Source organism: Notolepis coatsorum (assembly GCF_963971535.1).
Source record: "Notolepis coatsorum genome assembly, chromosome: 5".
Taxonomy (NCBI): Eukaryota; Metazoa; Chordata; class Actinopteri; order Aulopiformes; family Paralepididae; genus Notolepis; species Notolepis coatsorum.
The window spans coordinates 23392143-23412443 of NC_140169.1; the positions used below are offsets into that span (position 1 = coordinate 23392143).

Sequence of the window (20301 nt, forward strand, 5' to 3'; positions counted from 1 at the left end):
CAGCCGAGAAGGATAGTGAGGGGAGTAGAAGGGCAATGTTCCTGAGGTGGAAGAAGGTGGTTTTTGTGATCTGGTTTACATGCAGGAGGAAGTAAAGGGTGGGGTCAGGAATGATACCTAGGTTGCGGACGTGGGTGGAGGGGGTGACAATGGAGCCGTCGATGTTGACTGATAAATACTGGGTGGGGCGGGTCAGGGAATTTGGGCCAATGATGAGTAGTTCAGATTTGTCACAGTTGAGTTTAAGAGTTTTTTTGCATCCAGATTTTTATGTCAGAAAGGCAGGTGATGAGGGTGGAGTGGGTGACGGCAGTGATGGTCTTGGGTGGAAAGGTAGAGCTGTGTGTCATCAGCATAGAGTGGAATCTGAGGCCATGTTTGCGGAGGATCTGTCCAAGTGGGAGAATGTAGAGGATAAACAGCAGGGGACCAAGTACTGAACCCTGGGGGACAACGTGGGGGACTGGGGCAATGGGGGATTTGGAGTTGTTGGTGTAGATGAATTGGTGTCTGTCAGAGAGATATGATTTGATCCAGGAGAGGGCAGTGCCAGTGATCCCAATGGTGGACTGGAGGCGAGATATGAGGATGGAGTGGGTGATGGTGTCGAAGGCGGCGCTGAGGTCAAGGAGGATGAGGATGGAGAGGGAACCAGAGTCAGCAGATAGCCGAATGTCATTGGTGACCTTTAATATTGGTTCGTAGAGGTTATTGGATTCAAGGTGGGATGTTAATGTAACTGAGTGGCAACAGCTCATTCTAGAATTTGACAGAAAGGAGAGGTTGGAGATGGGGCGGACGTTTTTGAGGGTGTCAGGGTTTAGTCTGTTTTTTTTTAGTAGAGGGGTAATGGCAGCGAGTTTCAGGGCGGGGGGACAAGCCAGTGGACAGAGAGGAGTTTATGATAGTATTGATCAGGGGAGAGTGAGGGGAGGCAGGCCTTGACTAAAGGGGAGGGGATGGGGTCCAGGTGCAGGTTGAAGATTTCATGCCAGTTATGATGGTGGATAGGTCGGATGCAAGGATGAGAGTGGAGGATTTGGAGGTGGGGGGAGGTCGGGTTCCGGATCAGAGACAATGGAGGTGGAGGAATTGGCCAGTTGGTTGTGAATTGTGTCAATTTTAGTTTGAACGTGAGAGAGAAATGAGGTACATTGACTGACAGTGAATGAGTTGGAGATGGTGGAGAAAAGTGTCCTTGGGTTGTTGCTGCCAGATTGTATGATGGAGTAGTGGAAGGAGCGTGCGGTATTGAGGGCTTCTTTGTAGTGCTGTTGATGGAGTTTGTAGGCATCTTTATGGACAGTGAGACCGGTTTTGTTTACAAGGCGGTCAAGCTGACGACCCTTGGATTTTAGCTGATGGAAATGGTCGGTGTACCAGGGGGCAGAGTGGGTGAAGGAGACAGATTTGTTTTTTAAGGGAGCAAGTTGGTTGAGACAGGAGGTGAGAGTGTGGTTGTCGGTGTTGTTGACCAGTTCAGTGGGGGAGAAATTCTGGATGAGGGCGGGGTCAGGGAGGGTGTCGGCCAGTAGGGAGGAAAGGGAGGGGGGGGGGGTGGATGGATTTAAGGTTCCGGAAGGTTATGGAGCGCTTTTGTTTCATGCAGGGGTGGGGATGAGAATGTCCAGGGTGATGGCGAGATGGTCAGGTCATAGCTAGTGAGATTGTTGATGGTGAGGCCGGAGGTGCAGATCAGATCCAGAGTGTGTCCTTTGTTATGGGTGGGAAAATCTACATGTTGGGTGATGTTGAAAACATTTAGAATGTCCAGGAGTTCAGTAGCGGGTTTGGAGTCAGCCAAGTCAATATGTATATTGAAGTCACAGAGTAATAGAATGGATGGGGAGATGGCACAGAGTTGTGTGAGGAACTCTGACAGTTCAGAGGGAAAGGCAGGGTTTGGTTGGGGGGGGGGGGGGGGGGGGGGGGCGGTAAATGACTGCAGTGACCAGGGATTTAGGACCAGACAGTTTAAAAACAAGGTGTTCAAATGAAGAGAGGGCCGGGATGGTTATTGCAGTTGTTTTGATGTTTTGGCTGTGAATTGTGGCAATACCACCACCAAGTTTATGGTAGCGTGATTTATCCAAGTAGGTGTATCCGGGGGGTGAGGTCTGGTTCAGTGAGAAATATTCTTTTTTCCATGTTTCAGTAATGCATAGAACTTTACTTTACTTTACTTTACAATGAGGGCCTTGTTATTGATGGGCCGGGCATTAAACAGAGCAACTTTCAGAAGTGGTTGAGTTTGAATGGGCTGTGGTGCTTTTGCCAGGGGGCAGAGGTTTACAGCATTCACGCGTGGGTTGTACTGATGACGTGTCATGTTGTTGTGGTGACGGCATGAGGAAGTGCGGGAGCTGTTGTCCGACCACAGAGATGGTATGTTGTTTGCAGTGATAACCTCCATTACATTTAGGTTCCGCCCTCCGGACCATTAATCACAACAGAGCAAGGGAAGCCGTTGATACGGATTTTACACTTGACATTTTTTTTTTTTTTTTACTAGAAGTGCTTTGTTTTCAACTCACGTTTTAGCTTGAAGAGGGCTTTTAATGATACAGTGAGTTTTAGCTAATGTTGACACATTTCCGGGTACATTCTGTGACGTTCATTGAATATAGACAAAACATAAACAAACACGATATCCCAAAAAGAAAGCATTTTGGGGGGAAAACTATGTGAACTATGTGGCCGATCGACAGTGATGTGTAGCAAGACTGGTATGGTCCTTTAAGAAAACAAGACTATACAAACAGGACTAAATTACATGTTAAGATGTAAATTAACTGAATGGCCCTTCAGTTGGCTGATCCCTTTCCCCCAGAATGTACCATTAAATACATACATACATACTGCATACTGTACTCATACGAATGCTGTTGTACAGAAGAACAAGCATTAGGCAACGCACGATACTCAACAATCCCTTTGACCCTGTGTCATCACTTCATTAGAACTTACATCCCTCAGAGAAAAGCTCAGTAAACTACAGATAAAAATGTCCCTTTCTTTCAGAATCACCCGCAACAACAATCAAACCTGGGAATCTACCGATTACACTAGGGCTGGGCAATAATTTAAATAAGATCATTTATCGTCTTTCACCAGGATCATACCGTGATGAAATCATGATAGAGATATTGTGATACAGTAATTCTGTTGTCGTCTAAATAACAGGCACATATTAAAGAACAAGTACAATGAAAATTGTGTTTTTTTATCTCAATGCATTGTCATATCAATGTCATATCAGTGTAAAGATAAGATACCCATTGATTATCGCAATGTTGATTTCCTCCGTATCGCCCAGCCCTAGATTACAAGAGAAACGACTCATTGGTGAAATTCCTTGTTGCACCCACACCACTAATAACCACACCGATTATCATGATAGGCACACAAAGGGCAACACTGTCCCTTTTGGTGACGCATAAATGGTAAAATGGACTGCATTCATAGCGCTTTTACCCAAAAGCACGAATGTTGAGTGTGTTCACTTACACACTCACACACCAACGACGGAGGCGACCATGCAAGGTGCCAACCTGCTCATCGGGAGCAATTAGGGGTTAAGGGTAACCGCCGTCACTCCACATTCATTCATTTGTCGTATTAATTTGTTTTGTCCGCTGACTCAGAAACGTATTGAATCTTCTTATCTGTGACAAGTCCGTTCCTCCGCGACTCATCCAGCTTGAGTTTGCTCTGGCTGTAGCGTCGGATCAGAGCGCCTGGAAGCAGCGCCACGCAGGCCATGGCCAGCAGCTGGAGGAGCCTCTCCCAGGAGAAGAGGTTGTCCAGAGAGGACACCTCAGACAGCATGGCGCCCGTCTGCACACAGAGGAAGTTGTACGGCAGCAGGCCTACAGAGGCAGACGAGATGAGGCAGGAATACAGGTGTGAAAGATTACAGCTAAGAACAGGGATGCTGATATCAATACCGGCATCGGATAACAGGCCGCTACCAGGCTAAAACAAATCCCCAACACTAAAATTCCGAATACCAAACACCATTTGTAATATGAAATCTTAAGGTGTTTACATCTCTCTAATGAATGGAAAATGGATTATATACTGTATCAATCCAAAACAATGGTGATTATATACTACAAGTAGTGCATATGATGGAGGTGTTGGCAAGTCATTCATAGACGATGTTGATAGATATTCTCCTCTTGCCAAGTCATCATTTGTAGATAACATGCCTGTTAGGTATGAATGGGGCTGGAACGGGTCATCCTGTGTTGACTGACCATTGACCATTGAGATCAAGACACTTTGGAGAAAGCAAGGTGGTCCTGCCATATAACTGCGTCTTAAAAAAGGTCCACACCATCATTATGGGAAATTTGCTTACCGTCTTCTCCAGAATCAGATGAGAAGATAGTGATACTGTAGATACCAATTTCCTCTCTAGCTATCTAACTGCACACTAGCCTAGCTTGGCACAATGAATGGAAGTGGATGAGAAGCCTAGCTTAAAACTCCAGGAAAGGTGTTCATTGGCAAAGTCCTAGGCTTCTCATCCACTTCCATTCATTGTGCCAAGCTAGGCTAGCATGCAGCCGGATAGCTTTCTACTGAACGCACAGAGAGGAAATTGGTATCCATCTTCTTGTCTGACCCTGGAGAAGACATTATTTCCCATAATGTTGGTGTGTTCCTTTAAGTTTTCAGAGGAAATTTTTTTTTAACTTTATTATCTAAAGATGGTCAGTTAATGTGTTGTGTTCATTCATAATTTAAGACTATGAAGTCGAGTACTTTCTTGTGATATATCACATTCACACTCCAAGTGATTTTGATTGACTTTACATGCAGCTAGGGCTGACCCCTATTAATCGATTAGTCGACTAATCAGTCGAAAGGAGCCGTAGTCGACTCGCCAACCTCTTAGTCGAATTTAATAAAAAAAAATTAAATAAAAAAATATAATTTTTTTAAAAAGAATTTATCATTCTTTCCAAAAGAAAAGAGGCCTAGAAGCGTGGCTAACGCTAATGGCACGCATACCAGAGGCTAACTGCCTGCGGAAACAGGCACAGAGGCACTGAAAGAGGATTTCACCCATCTAATGAACACACTAGACTAGACAAATATCAAGATGTATCCATCAGTGGACCAATTGCATGCTTTTGCAGAGGACAAGAAGCCTTCAGTCGACTCCTTCAGACATTAAGCAGCCCCCACAGCCCAAATGGAATGATAAAAAAAAAAAAAAAAAAAAAAAAAAATTTTTTTTAAATATTATACTTTTTTTTTAAATAATTTTTTTTTAGTCGACCAATAGTCGACTAACGGCACATTTTGGCCAATCCTAGTCGACCATCCAAATCCTTAGTCGGGGACAGCCCTACATGCAGCAAAACCTTCTGTAAATGCAGTTACATGGTTCTTAGCGTGCAAGGGTTCATTTATACCGGTGTCCAGTGTAAATGGAGACAACCTGGGACCTACCCATATTCAAAGGTCGGTGCAAATTGCCCTCCAACACGACACAAACCCAGGTCAGACACCCGTCTTTAACCAGGGTTGTCGGTGTAGAAGACTACAAACATTTACTCTGAAGTAACGTGCCTGTCTTCAATGAATAACGATGGGATTTGGTCAACTAATAAACGACTTGATTCAATCAATAGATCTGGGATAAAAGTGTGCATTATTTTACCTCCAATAATAAATGTAACCGTGCTGAAGGACTTCTTTAAATCTAGTGCTTGTTTGAAAATAAAGCATATTGTGAATATAATTGTAATGCCATGCCATAGCATGTGCTTATCGTTAGTTGCCCCAGGAATAGCCCATTCAGCATAAAAACAAAACAAACAAACAAACAAAGCGGTTTCCTTTGGGCTTACCAATGAAGACGGAGCAGAAGAAGAAGGTGATGGGGATGTTGACCACGGGGGCGGACATGTTTAAAAACCAGTTGGGCGTCATGGGAAAGAACCGCAGGAAGAGCAGGAAGAAGAACAAGCTGTCCTGGTTCTCCTCCACCTCCAAGAAAAGACAAGAACGACATATGTTAGGGCGGCTGAGTGGCGCAGTGGGCAAGGCGCTTGCCACTAACGCAGGAGATGCTGGTATCGAGCCCAGCTCTCTGCGTTGCTACCGGCTTGGCCGGTCGTTCATACTAATACAATTGGCAGTGTTAGGGGTGGGAAAGCCGGTGGCTGGGGATTGGACGTTGTGGACAGTGACTCCTACAGGTCGGTTGGTGCGCCTGTACAGCAGAATCAGGAAGTATCGGGGGCAGCGTGAGCCTCCCACGCGTTACTCCTCGCCACTGAGATTGCGCTGTTCAGGTGAAAAAGATGCGACAGCTGCCTCCTCGTGTACCGGAGGGGACATGTGATGCAAGGCTTGGTCCTCACTGCAGCCGACCTGTGGGAGGCATAGTCTAGCAACGTTCGAGACAGGGGAGGGGAGAATTGAAGGGAGAATTGGCGAGGCGAAATTGGGATGGAAGAAAAATAAGGAGAAAAAGTGGATAAAAAAAAAAGAACGACATATGTTGCAGCGATGCAGTTTGTAGTAGTTGTTTGGGCATGTCGGCCACAGAAACGTAATGTCACGTCGGTCAATAACAATGTAAACAAACATTGCGACCGCCATGAACACATGCTGTGTGTCTTATTGAATAGAAATAAACAAACAAACAAACAGGAACAATTCATCAAATCCTCTAGCCTGAGCCTAAATATTGACCTCAATATGGAGATGGTAAAAAAGTAATTGCACCATTACTGTTCAGGACTCACATTGGAGAGTAATACAAAACAAACTCTGCTGCCACCCAGTGGTCAGAGCCATGCATGTATCAAATAATCCTTGTGTGGTGTTTGTTTTTGTGACTCACTCACGCACTGAATGTCCACGGGTCTGGTGGACCCACAACATTATTGGGATTTTAAAACAATAAAGCCACAACAATTAATGTAAAAGTACTTAACAGATGTTAACTTTATCTCAATTACAAACAATCTTGGCAGTAAATATGGTTAACACTTTAAGTGCCGAAAACGTGTTTAGGCGTCTTTCCTAGCCATGCTAAAGTTGCCGAGGACGCCGTAACTCGTCTTTGATATCAATATTTCAAAAATCTGTGATCGAAATCATATTTTTCCTCCACAGCCCTGAGACACAGTGCTGGCCTCCTCTCAACCCTCTAGCGGTTCAAGAGCGCCATCTGGTGGCCGATCGGCAGAAGCGCCAAACAGGAAGTCATGTGGATGAAGTGGTGATCGTCCATATTACTTCCGGGCACTCTCTATAGGTCCCGGGACTCGATCTCGACACAATACATAGCGATCCGTTGCCAATAACTCGATAAACAACATGATTTGGACGTATATACTATTATACAACCTGGAAATAGATCGCGTATTTCTACATCCCATAATAGGAATATTTCAGTTCCACGCCCATCGTCCAACGGCGCGAGGAAGATACGGTAAGATTCAGCGTTATTTTTTAACGTGTTCGATATAAACTGCTCTGATGATCATATCACCCACACTAGATGAATGATATAACGCTGCCCATCCGGTCATCATCAGATGATACGTAGAAACTTCTAGAAGTACGTCCAATTGAAATTTTTTTATCTCGCACAGATTCCTACCAAACTGTATTTCATCATCAATATAATGCATTTGGGGCTATAAATCACGTTCTGGAGAAAGCTGCAGAAAGATATGAAAACATACTTATACTTTAGACCATATTTTACTATGAATATGTGAATGAAAAAGTTTAACGTTCATACACCATGAACAATACATATAGGACCTTGAATGGGCCCTAATAATGGCAATCTAGCAATAGAATTTAAAAAGTTATAGCCCTGCAAAGAAGGGGAACTTCTCCATAGACAAATAGAGCTGGCAAGGGATGGTATATCATGAATTTAGCCTTAGGCAATCAAAGTGTTAATGTTTGCCATTTATCAATAAAAGTGCTATTCGTTTTTTTGTGATAGAATGTCTGTGGAAAGAATACATAATAAATCAAGACATGATTGGAATAAGCGGTCAGGTGGCGTAGCGGAGATTGCGTTCGTCACCAACTCCCGGCGTGTCACCAGCTTGGCTGGCCGTTCACACTAATACAATTGGCAGTATTAGAGGGTGGGAAAGCTGGCGGGGTGGGTCCGGGTCGCGTGTATCACTTCCGCAACGGATTTGATTTCCGGGGTTGGCCTGATTGGCCGCGACGGCCACGTGACACGCCGCGGCCCCGCCCCGCGGCAGCGGCCGAGGCGGCAACGCCAGAGGCTGCTGTGTTTCACTGCCGCTTTCCCACTTCAATGCCGCAGCAGCGCTGTCGCGCCACATCTTCTGAGTGCAGAGCTGTTTAATCACTTTTCCCACTGCGTTACCAGTGGCGCGACGCTGGAGTTCACTTCGCCTTGCTGAATTAAAGAATGAATAAGTTAAACGTGTCAATTCAGCAGTCAAAGTGTACTGTATAAATCTAACTTCATTAGACGGCCGACGTACGGCTCTCTTGTCCATTAATGGATATATAATGGAGATTTTATTTATCTGCCACCGTGGTGTAATGGTTAGTCCTCATACCTCTCACGCGGGGGCCAGCCGTGTATAGGTGTAACAGACTGACAGCCAATGAAATGGGGTGCATTTGTCACGCTGTCCAAGGAGCTGAACTGCTCTCGTGCAGCCGTGTTCGAATCCCGGTCGGGGCAAAAGCCTGTCATACATTATCAAAGATAAACAGCTATGTTGAATCAATAAACATGAATATCACTAAATAAACATGAATATTGCACAGATTTAGATTATAATAGTAAAGCTATTATAATAGTTCAATGGTTGTGATGGCAAAGTCCGTGTCAGGTTCCTTACTGTATATTTGCATATCGTATGTCACAAATGTAACAGTACTATATACCTGTATGTCATGTATGTCCCTGTCATAAATGTCATGTATGTCATAAATGTCACTATGAATTGAAAATGGGGGACCCTGATGTAAACAAGACAAACGTCTTTCTCTGCATCCCCTTAAACATTTTGTGTGTATTGAGCCGTACTGTATTGTACCCATTCTGCAATCAGTTAAATAAAGTTTTCATTCATTCATTCTGTCCATCTGTCTCTCTCACTTGTTTAATCTTTGACTCCAACACTGGTTCTCTCGCAAAACCCCAAACATTACAATGCCCGCTACGATTGTGCAATAAAACAATAGTTTCGTTTGAGTTTACTCAGTTTATTTGATCAGGGACAGTGCATATCAATCAACAGTTTATACATTTATAAATTAATACAAATTACAGAAGAAAAAACATTATTATCAAACCAGATTGGAGGAGTGTAAAGGGGATAGTAAGAGACTATGGAAAACATTGAATGAAGCTGGGTATAAATAAAATGGGCAAAACGCCATCATTTATTGAGTCAGATGGTATATTCACCACTAAACCATTTGACATTGCAACTCATTTCAACAATTACTTTGTTTCCAAGGTAAACACAATTATAAATCAAATGTTGCCAATGAGTGGTAAGCGGTCAGACTCTGTAATTAAAAAACATATAATGTATGACAAGAAATGCAGATTTAAATTTAAATGCACAAGTCCAAATGATATTGAAAAGCTCCTCCTAGCCCTTAAACCAGATAAACCTTGCGGTGTTGATAATCTGAATGGAACACTGCTACAAATCTCTGCAAAATGTGTGGCTAAGCCACTATCACATATATTTAATTTATGTTTTGAAGAGAGGGTCTTTCCTCAGCCTTGGAAAATAGCCAAAGTAACTCCACTACCAAAGAACTGTAAATAGCCATTTACAGGTTCAAACAGTAGGCCCATTAGTATTTTACCAGTAATAGGTAAGTTATTGGAAGGAATTGTGTTCAAGCAGATTCAAAAGTATTTCAACGAAAACAACATTAATTCTGATTTCCAGCATGCATACAAAGTAGGATACTCTACAGGAACTGCTTTAACATCTCTTACAGATAGCTGGCTACAACTGATCGATAGGAAGTTAGTTGTGGGTACAGTGCTCTTGAATTTCAGTGCGGCTTTCGACATCATAGATCATGGCCTATTATTATTGAAATTACACACATATGGGCTTGAAGACACTGCCATGGAATGGATGAGAAGCTACTGCGCTGTTGGAGAGAGCAGTTCCATTGGCTGACATCCTGGTCAGAACTGGGGGCAGAGGCAGGCTGGGCAGGTGCAGAGGAGGCTGCAGGCACATTTCAGAAACAGTAGTTAGTAAAGAATTGTGAGTAATATTATTGGCAAAACTTAGCCTGAAGTATATAATTAGGTTGCTGTTTATCAAAAAAAATAAATAATAATAATTGTTCTTGTTACTGACTCGTGTCAATCTTCCATGTTTTCGCTATAGTGTGTAGACCTTGCTACACATGTATTTCGTTCATATTGTTTATGGACAATGAGATGGGAGTGGAACTTTGTACATGCCCTTTGGGCTTCGTTCCCTCCTAGCACTGTTTTTTTAAATAATGTGCTAAATAAATAAAATAAACTAAACATATGAAGCTAAATACTCTGCTCTCACATTGTAGCTTCCTGGGGGCTTGTTCAGAGGAGGCTGCAGGTAGACGTGCTGCAGGTAGAGGTGCAGATAATTAGGTTGCTGTTTATCATAATGAAGCTAAATACTCTGCTCTCACATTGTAGCTTCATGAGGGCTTGTTCAGAGGAGGCTGCAGGTAGCGGTGCAGCGGAGGCAGGCTGGGCTGGTGCAGAGGAGGAAGAGAAGAGGAGAAGATCTTTGATCCTCCTTGCTTCCTCAGCGGGGTCCTGCCGTAGATGTCCAGATGGACCCTTCCTGAAAGAGACATCCTTCCTTCCAGGGAACTTCTTCATTATTGCCTGTACAAAGCAAAACATCTATTATAATTAAAATCACGTCACGTCTCAGTCCAGCCCCTGTACACTTGCCCACTAGTCTGACTGTCCTGATATGATTATGATGTGTGTGCCTGCCTATACAGTGCGTATATACATGTATGGGCTTTTATTTGTCCCTGTACACTGTTTTTATTTTTTATATTATATAGATGCATGAATGCCTAGTGAAGTGAATGTACAGAATATGTTTTGAATTGTTTTTAGATTAGCTTTAATGTCCTTCTATTTTTCTGTTTCTTTCTGGCTTAAACATCTAGCCCAGGTACTACAACTGAAAACTAGCAACCCTGCTAATGTTGGCATATTTACAGTTCTTTTTATTTGTATTCATTTATAAATGTTGATTGATATGCACTGTCCCTGATCAAATAAACTGAGTAAAAAAATAAAAGCATAGCAGATATAGTGAGATAGATAGATATGAGGACACAATGTATTGATCATGTAACAGCTAATAATATAATACAATTTAACTTTGCAAACTCCCATCTTACATGGTAACGTTATATGATAGATCTGCTGTAGCAGATACCGTGTCTTTCTTTATTCATTCTAAATGTACACTACGGACAAAAAAATAAACTGAAAACTAGCAACCCTGCTAATGTTGGCATATTTACAGTTTTTAATTTGTATTCATTTATAAATGTATAACTGTTGATTGATATGCACTGTCCCTGATCAAATAAACGGAGTAAAAAATAAAAGCATCTGAGATCTTATTTAGTAGTTTAAACTCACCTTCAAACGTTAACAGGTTTTAAAAAAACGCTACTTTCTCCAACTCTGCTAAACGGATATCTTCTTCTGTTCTTCTTCTCCTAAATGTGGATACAGCAGCGCAGTCCACAAACTCGCAACAGCGCCACTAATGGCCAAAATAATACATGGTTTTGTAAACAGGGAGTGGATGGTCGTTAAGGGAATGGAGCGTTGTTAAGAGCGAGTGAATGGACGTTAAGGCCAACTACTCCAGGGTGCCGCGCGGACGACCCGCGTTCGAATCCCCCCTTTTTCTAATTTTTTTTTTTTTTTTGCGATGTAAATGCTTCCATCTGGTGCACTTTGAGAGCTATATAAAGAATGACGCCCTCAAGCGTGTATCAGGCGGTCATTCTTTATATAGCTCTCAAAGTGCACCCAATTGAAGCATTTACATCGCAAAAAAAATTAAAAATTGAAAAAGGGGGGATTCGAACACGGGTCGTCCGCGTGAGAGGTATGACCATTACACCACGGTGGCAGATAAATAAAATATCCATTATATATCCATTAATGGACAAGAGAGCCGTACGTCGGCCGTCTAATGAAGTTAGATTTATACAGTACACTTTGACTGCTGAATTGACACGTTTAACTTATTCATTCTTTAATTCAGCAAGGCGAAGTGAACTCCAGCGTCGCGCCACTGGTAACGCAGTGGGAAAAGTGATTAAACAGCTCTGCACTCAGAAGATGTGGCGCGACAGCGCTGCTGCGGCGTTGAAGTGGGAAAGCGGCAGTGAAACACAGCAGCCTCTGGCGTTGCCAGTGTCACATGGCCGTCGCGGCCAATCAGGCCAACCCCGGAAATCAAATCCGTTGCGGAAGTGATACACGCGTCCGGGTCGTTGTAAACAGCGACTCCTACAGTTTGGTCGGGGCGCCTGCTCAGCGCGGATAGGATCTAAGGGGGGTAGTGTGATCCTTCCACACGTTACACCCTCTCAGTGAGAGTCCGCGCTGCCAGGTGAAAAGAAGCGGTTGATTGGCTAGACGTGTGTCGGAGGAAGCACGTGATAGCCTCCACTCTCCCAGACCGACTGTGGGGGATAAGTGCGCAGCGACCAGGAAGGGGATTGGGAATTGGCATAACGACTAAACATTGGGATGGGAGAAAATCGGAGGAAAAAGGAGGGGGAAAAAGATTTAAAAAAGAAAAAGACATGATTGGAATAAATCATGTTTATCTTGAAAATATATCAATTAAACAAGGTGGAGGCAGACAGTGAAGGTACACAGTGAACCTTTTTGTAAAGATTTTACCACATTTACTTGTTTTCACCTACAATTTCCACACTTCCGGGTCAATGCAAACGTGTTCTTTTATATGTTCTTCACAGAAAATGCGCCATGGTCTAGGGTTAAAAAAATCATTGTATTTCTCTTAGTAAAATGTTAAATGGGTCCCACAGACCTGAACACCACACAAGGGATTCCTTGTATATTTGAAGGCTTCCATTGGGTTGGGAATCTTGGGGAGTGTTTCAAGGTATAATGGATCCACAGAAAGGTCTATGTTTTTACAAATAATAGTTAACAATGATATTCACAATAACCACTCCACCTACTGTATACCTAGTTTATTAATGCGTTTACCAGTGTTTCCCACAGGATTTTGTGAGACTGTGGTGGGTGAACTTTGGCCCTAGGGGGGTCCAGGGGCATGCCCCCCCCCCCCTGCGTATGCCATTATTTGTATGTACATGGTCCGCATTCCAAAATATTGAAAATCCTACAAATAGCATTAGCTCCAAAAGCCAGAAGATGAACCCTTGAATGTGTGATGTCACTCAGATGTAAAATGTAAAACCCTAAATAGGGTTTGTTCTAGAATTTCTAACTGGTCTGAACCGGATTTTACACCTCATTTTTGTTTAAGAGCTCACATAAACATATCATGGGCACAGAAAGTCAGGGCTCTATTCCTTTCCTACCGAGTGGCCCAAGATTATTTACATCCACACCACGAATTCAAGGGATCTCACACTCATTTCTAACTTCAAAGGAGAGTGGTTCAGGTTTACAAAATAGTGACCGAACTGTCCCGAGGCACAGGAATAACATTATGTGAACTCTTGAAAATCTGTGGTACGTATTCCCCTTTAAACTTGTGTTTCTATCTTTCTTATTTTTTTATCACATCCTATTATTTGACCCTGCCACACCACCTCAGTGGCTTTCAAAGGGGCTCTCCGACATGGTGATGAAGACTAATCAGTTCATTGAAGAGAGTGACAGATGAAATGTTATATGTTGTCATGACATATAGGCTCTCTTCTAATATGTGTGGGGGGGGGGGGGGGGGGTATTTAATCTGTGTTAATTGCTCTGATGCAGAACAGGTGTGCAGCCACGCCTGCTCCTGGGCCCAATTGACTACTAGACCAAAGACAGGTGTGGCTGCTTAAATCGAACCACATTTTAGCACTTTATTTATTTTTATAAATGTTTTTATTTACAGCAGCGCATAATAAAGTCGCCTCTCTCTCATCATGCATGGTGTCGCACACCTACCTTCCTCTGCAGTATGGACACCTTGTCAGGGAAGAGGTTGACGATATATCGCTTTCCAAAGGCCTGGGACAGGAGGTAACACAGGGTGGAACCCACGGTGGTTAAGACGCAGGCAAGCAGCAGCCCTTGATACGGTCCAAATATCGCCCCCGCTAGGATATTCTGAGACATTACACAAGAAGAGAACGAAGTCAAGTCTAATTTATTTATATTCATTCATTCATTCAATCTTTATTTAATCTCAAACGATTGTTTCAGTTAATTTCATTTTCATTTCAAACCATTATTTAAACTCGAAAGGCAACTGAGGTTTCCCTCATTTCGATTGTATACAAAAATAAGCAAAAAGGAAAGGCATATACAATCACACAGCATATAAAATCATAACAATAAAACAACAAGGATTACAAATCAATTAAAACACTTGATTGACAAAGGTTGGAGATCAAGGTTTTAAACTCTGCAACAGAGGGGAGAATCTCAAGCTTTAACACATTGAGTGCCAGCGACGAGATTTATCGTTAGTTCATGCCGACCGTTGAGTGCCAGCGACGATAAATCTCGCTTTTTTTTTTTATTAGCGATTTGAATTCATATTTCATCAATCTAGTCTCACGTTAGTGCTGCAAACTCTCTCTGAGCTCCATTGGGAAAATACCGCCCTCTATCATCTCCCTGTGGTACTGCACCCCTTTGGAATGGATTGAAACTAAACACATGGGGGGGGGGGGGAATCCAGCTTCCTCATTTTACTTCTCGGGCAAGCCACCCGAGAGGATCAGATTAATTTCCGAGCCCCAAAACAGCATGGAATACATATTTCCAGTATCCAGCGTTGGATCAATAAACGTGAGATATTTGGAATGGCGATCAGGAATTGGAATAATCTTTTTGGAGAACATCTGATCTGAGGTAAGGAATCTATTTTACCAGTGTTAGGATAATCAGAACTTTTTTCACAGAGATATCAGCGTATGCCATATGTGTGTGTGTGTGTGTGCGATCAGGAAATAAGAGATTTGAATTTTCAGCCCGCTTATATAGCATGCATAAGTAAACATAAGTACACATACTGTATACTGTAACGATTCATAAATAGGCCGAAAAATTACAACGTTTTTTGTGTATTCCAGAATATTCCAGTAAAGGGCATTTATCACAGAATCTTTATATTTTCCTGAAACTAAAAAAAAACAAGAGTTTTTCAAAATGGTATAAAACGGAAATTAACCGATTAAAAAACAATCCGTTTCGACAATGTTGACTGCAAACAAGTCATTGATAAGCGTCGGCTAGATTAGACACATAGCCATAATTTAAGACATAGTTTATGCGTTTGCAAATATGAGAGCTCTATCATTGAAGTGGACGCTGGCATACGGAGCCCTTTAGCGCCCTGCATGGCTGGCGCTGAATGTGTTAAGGACTGTTGGAGTTCATTCCATGAGCTACAGTAGAGGGCATCATAGCAAAATGTGTTGAGAGCAAACGCTCATTTACAATGTCGAGAATATACAGCACACAATCAATATAAAAATAAAAACAAGAAAAGTCAATTAATAAGGCAATTAAAAGCAACTGCAGACTGGGGTGAAATGGTTGGTCCTTAAAAACAACAGGACTTGATGTAAAAAGCTGATAAAATCATAACAAATCACACAATCATATACGTCTGGCGAAAGACTTCCGGTATAGGATGTGGTAGACGTGTTTCTCCACGCTGCAACTCCCCAACTTTACAAACCTATGCTAAAAAGCCTCATTGATACTTTATTATTATTTTTTTTTTTTACTTTCTTTCTTCGGATATTTTGCTACTAATGAATTTTTGGCTGTGACAGGCATAATGGCATCGAAATGGCCAAAGAACAAGGACACTAGGGACGCGGATCTACCATTCACAAACGACGAGCCGACGGATTTGACGAGCATTGCCATACTAATACAGAACCTCACGCTCGAATTCAGAGTCTCCGCCGCCTCGGCCGACTCCAAACTAGATAACCTCCAGTTATCCGTGGCTGACCATGCCAAGCGTCTGACATCCTTGGAGGATGGACTTAATACATGGTCCGATAGGATGGTGAGCTTAGAGGCTAGGTGTTTGACTCTGGAGGAGAGCAACGCCAAACTGAAGAACAAGCTTATCGATGTTGCGTCGCGTGGCCGTCGGTCAAACATACGCATAATAGGGCTAGACGAGTCTATCCAAAGCGACCGACCCAATGATTTTTTTGCTGAGGTGCTGGTGGAAATTCTGGGCAAGGAAGTGCTTGCTACACCACCCGAACTTGATCGCTGCCACAGGGCGCTGACGGCCAGACCAGCCCCTGGCTCCAGGCCCAGGGCGGTGATCGCCTGCCTACACCGATTCAGAACCAAGGAGATTATTATTCGGGAGGCTCGGAAGAGGAGAGGTTCGCTGACCTACAGGGGGAAACCTGTGCTAATCTTCGAGGACTACTGCCCCGAAGTGTTGGAACAACGCTCCCGCTACCGAGATGTTATGGGATCCCTCTACCAGCAGGGATATAAACCATCCTTATGGTACCCAGCGAGACTCTTCATCAAAGACAAAGACGGCGCAAAAAGACATCTTGCTTCACCTAAGGAAGCTACAGACTTTCTGAAGAAACAACACACATCGACTCCAGCAGAGTGAAACTTTGGGTAACACACCGAGCACCACGACTCTATAGTTATATCTCCGTGCTTTCATCCTTAGACGGCTAAAGTTGGGACATATGTCGCCGGGGAGCCTCTTCTCTCATTTAATTTTTTTTTTCTCTTTTGCTCGTTTTGTTTACAACGTTATATGGATAATTGTATCTGCTATTTGCCGTGGTACTAGCGCTATGCTCTCCGTTCCAAGTAAATTGTACATTTGTATTTACTCTGAGCTATGCTTATCGATATTATTTATATTTTGTATTGCTTTTGTGCATGACACGGTTTATCCTACCCATGTCTACTTTGGGTAACACACTAAACATCACGACTGTCTGTCTATCTCCGTGCTTAGATGGGTGTTGTTGGGACATTGTGTGTCGCTCGGGAACATCGCCCGTATTATTATTTTTGTTTTGTTTTGTTTATTTATAATAGTTTCCACTGCAAATCGTGCATTTTGTTTACTCTAAGCTATGCTTATCGATATGATTTCTATTTTGTATTGCTCCTGTGCGTGACGCGGATTTATCGTCTTGTTTATCATGGAGGTATATATATATCTATGATATTTATGACCGTCGCCGAGTTGCTCCTGCTTACTTATTTCATGAATGGGGGTCTTGTAATTTCATTGGCCATGCTCTTTCACTATAGTTAAACGTCACGCCCAGCACCTGGCTGCGTCGGTGACCAGACGCGTCACTATCTGCTCATTTACATGTTGAACTCTGAACTCGCTGTGATGGCGGACGAACTCATGCACATCGCCCCCACCCGGTGCGGCAAACTAATTGCACTACCCCCAAACTGCAGGCAAAGGTTTGATTGATTGGTTGGAGGTTTTGCTGGCGGTTTGCAGAGTGGGTACAATGCAGTATGGCCCAATGGTTGTTGATGGGATGCAGAACAGATAAGGACTGGTCTTGTTTACATCAGGGCCCCCCTTTTTCTTTTTCTTTTTCTTTTTCAATCTTAATTCATAATATTTGTTACATGCAGATATATAGTGCTGTGGCAACCATACATTTATGACATACAGGAGAATACATACATTTGAGGGGGAGGAAACTGTACATTGGCAGGTACCCTCTGCTCTGAGTTTTAAGAGCATACTTTAAGAAATAACAGACTAATAGTCAATGTTGCGCCCTCCCCAGTTTGCAGGATGTGCTGCCCATTGGTTATCATTCAGTTGTGGGTGTGTGTGTCGACTTGTTTAAACTTAATTAAACCACTACGGTTTAACAATAATGATAATAATTATTATTATTGATATTATTATTATTATTATTATTATTATTATTATTATTATTATTATTATTATTATTATTATTATTATTATTATTATTATTTTTTTTTTTCTCCTCTCTACCTTTTAGAGGCATTTAATTATACTTTTTTTTGTTACTGTTGTGGGAGCGTGGCGTGTAGCCACTGAGAAGGAAGTCTGCTTTTTACCTGGCTGTTTGCATTTTAGTTTGCAGACGACCAGGTGGGATGCAGCTTAATCTCCGGATAGGAGAAGTTATAGTAGTGGGGGGGAGGGGGGAGGGAATGGGGGATTGTGTTTTTTGTTTTTCTTTTCAGTCGACTCGCTCTGTTTTATTTTTGTTTTCACGCTCACGCTCGGTACTCAATGGAACCTTAACAAGTGAATATGTATCTATTATAGTTTTCTACTCCAAACGAATTACATTCAACCAGACTGCATCCCTTTTAGACTATGGCTAATTTGAATATCCTGATCTGGAATACAGGGGGTCTCAATATACCACATAAACGCACAAGTGTACTAACGTGGCTAAAGAGGAAGCAAGTGGATCTGGCTTTGCTGAGTGAAACTCATCTTTTATTGGCGGATAATGCAAAATTGGCAAATAAATTTTATCATAACATAAGTTCTTCTTCTTTTGGCACCAAGACCCGAGGGGTAGCCATAGTGGCGAAGAAAAATTTGAATATTAAACTGTTAGATGTGTGGTCTGATGCAAATGGTCGAATCACTATTGCTAAAATAGAATGCTCTAACCGGAAAATTGCGCTGATTTCTGCATACGCCCCTAATTTGTATGACGCTAACTTTTATGCTGCACTAACTTCAGCTATGTTGAAACTACCTGATTACTCTTTAATAGTAGGAGCTGATTTTAATGCAGTTTGGGATCCATTGATCGATAGATCCAATCACACGGAAAACTCTGATCAGAAGCAAGCTACCACAGCCCTACAGGCCTGGTCTAAGGACACAGGGGTAATTGATATGTGGCGTTTGCTCAACCCATCTGCGAGGGATTACTCCTTCTTCTCGTCGAGACATAAGACCTCTTCCAGAATTGATTATGTTTTTTCTTCCCCACATCTCTTTGATAGCTTTGATGTTGACTTAGTGCCCATAGCACTCTCAGACCACAAAGGTATCCTCCTCAAAGGTTCACTCAGTAAAATAACATCCCGTGCCCCTAGATGGCGTTTTAACTCAACACTTCTGAAAAACGGAGAGTTTAACTTGCAATTTAAAGAGAAGCTCACTGAATTCCTACAGTTTAATGTTGGCTCTGTACAGGACCCCAGAATCCTATGGAATTCGGTTAAGGGATTTATCAGAAGTAACACTACTCTCTTTGCATCTAATCTCCGCAAGGGACGTCTCTCCAAGCTAGAGGAACTGGAAAAGCTTCAAGCCATGTTGATCTCTTCCTTGCAGCACAACTACTCTAATCGACTGGAGCTTCAAATTAAGGTAGTGAAAAAAGAGATTAACTCTATTTTAAGACAACAATCTGAATTTCAGATGCACAGAACAAGACAGCACTACTACTTTCACGCCTCCAGGCCTAGTCACCTATTAGCTATGAAGATACGTGCCAGTGAGCAATTTGCGGATATCCCTTCCATTAAGAACCAACAGGGGGAGGTAACCACCAACCCAAAAAAGATTAATGATACATTTTGTTGTTTTTATTCCAATCTGTACAAGTCAGAGGTGGTCTTTGATCATACCAAGCTGGAGGATTTTCTTGATCAAATCAATCTACCACAGATCTCAGAAGATAGTGCTAGGTTGTTAGCTGCACCTATCACGCTGGTTGAACTTAGAGAGGCGATTGCGGATATGCAACGGGGCAAGGCTCCCGGATGGGACGGCATTCCACCGGAACTCTATCTTGCATTCTGGGATGTACTCGGCCCCTTATTACTCTCAATGATCTTACACTCAATCAAAGAGGGTAATTTTTCTAGAGATGTCAATATGGCGCTTATATCTGTTTTACTCAAGAAGGATAAGGACCCCACCGAATGTGGCAGCTACAGGCCCCTAAGTCTCCTCGGAGCCGATCTTAAGCTATATGCCAAGGTTCTAGCCACCAGACTTCAAAAGCACATGACATCTCTAGTTCACCCTGATCAGACCGGCTTCATAAGAG

General features: G+C 42.6%; 1 protein-coding gene across 2 annotated transcripts in view; it reads right to left on the reverse strand.

Moving 5' to 3' along the window:
• Positions 1–1971: 1971 nt before the first annotated feature.
• The window catches only part of tmem41aa (transmembrane protein 41aa), a 28891-nt gene continuing 10561 nt past the window's right edge, over positions 1972–20301 (reverse strand). Inside the window, exons 3-5 of one of the 2 annotated variants that reach the window (XM_084314673.1) lie at positions 14207–14368; positions 5865–6003; positions 1972–3869 (exon numbers count right to left, since the gene is read on the reverse strand). In XM_084314673.1, the coding sequence (XP_084170799.1) occupies positions 3619–3869; positions 5865–6003; positions 14207–14368 (552 nt within the window). In that variant the 3' untranslated portion in view covers positions 1972–3618. Of the gene's footprint in view, positions 3870–5864; positions 6004–9244; positions 10236–10689; positions 10892–14206; positions 14369–20301 lie in introns of those variants that run through there. The other variant, XM_084314674.1, reaches the window with a different exon arrangement.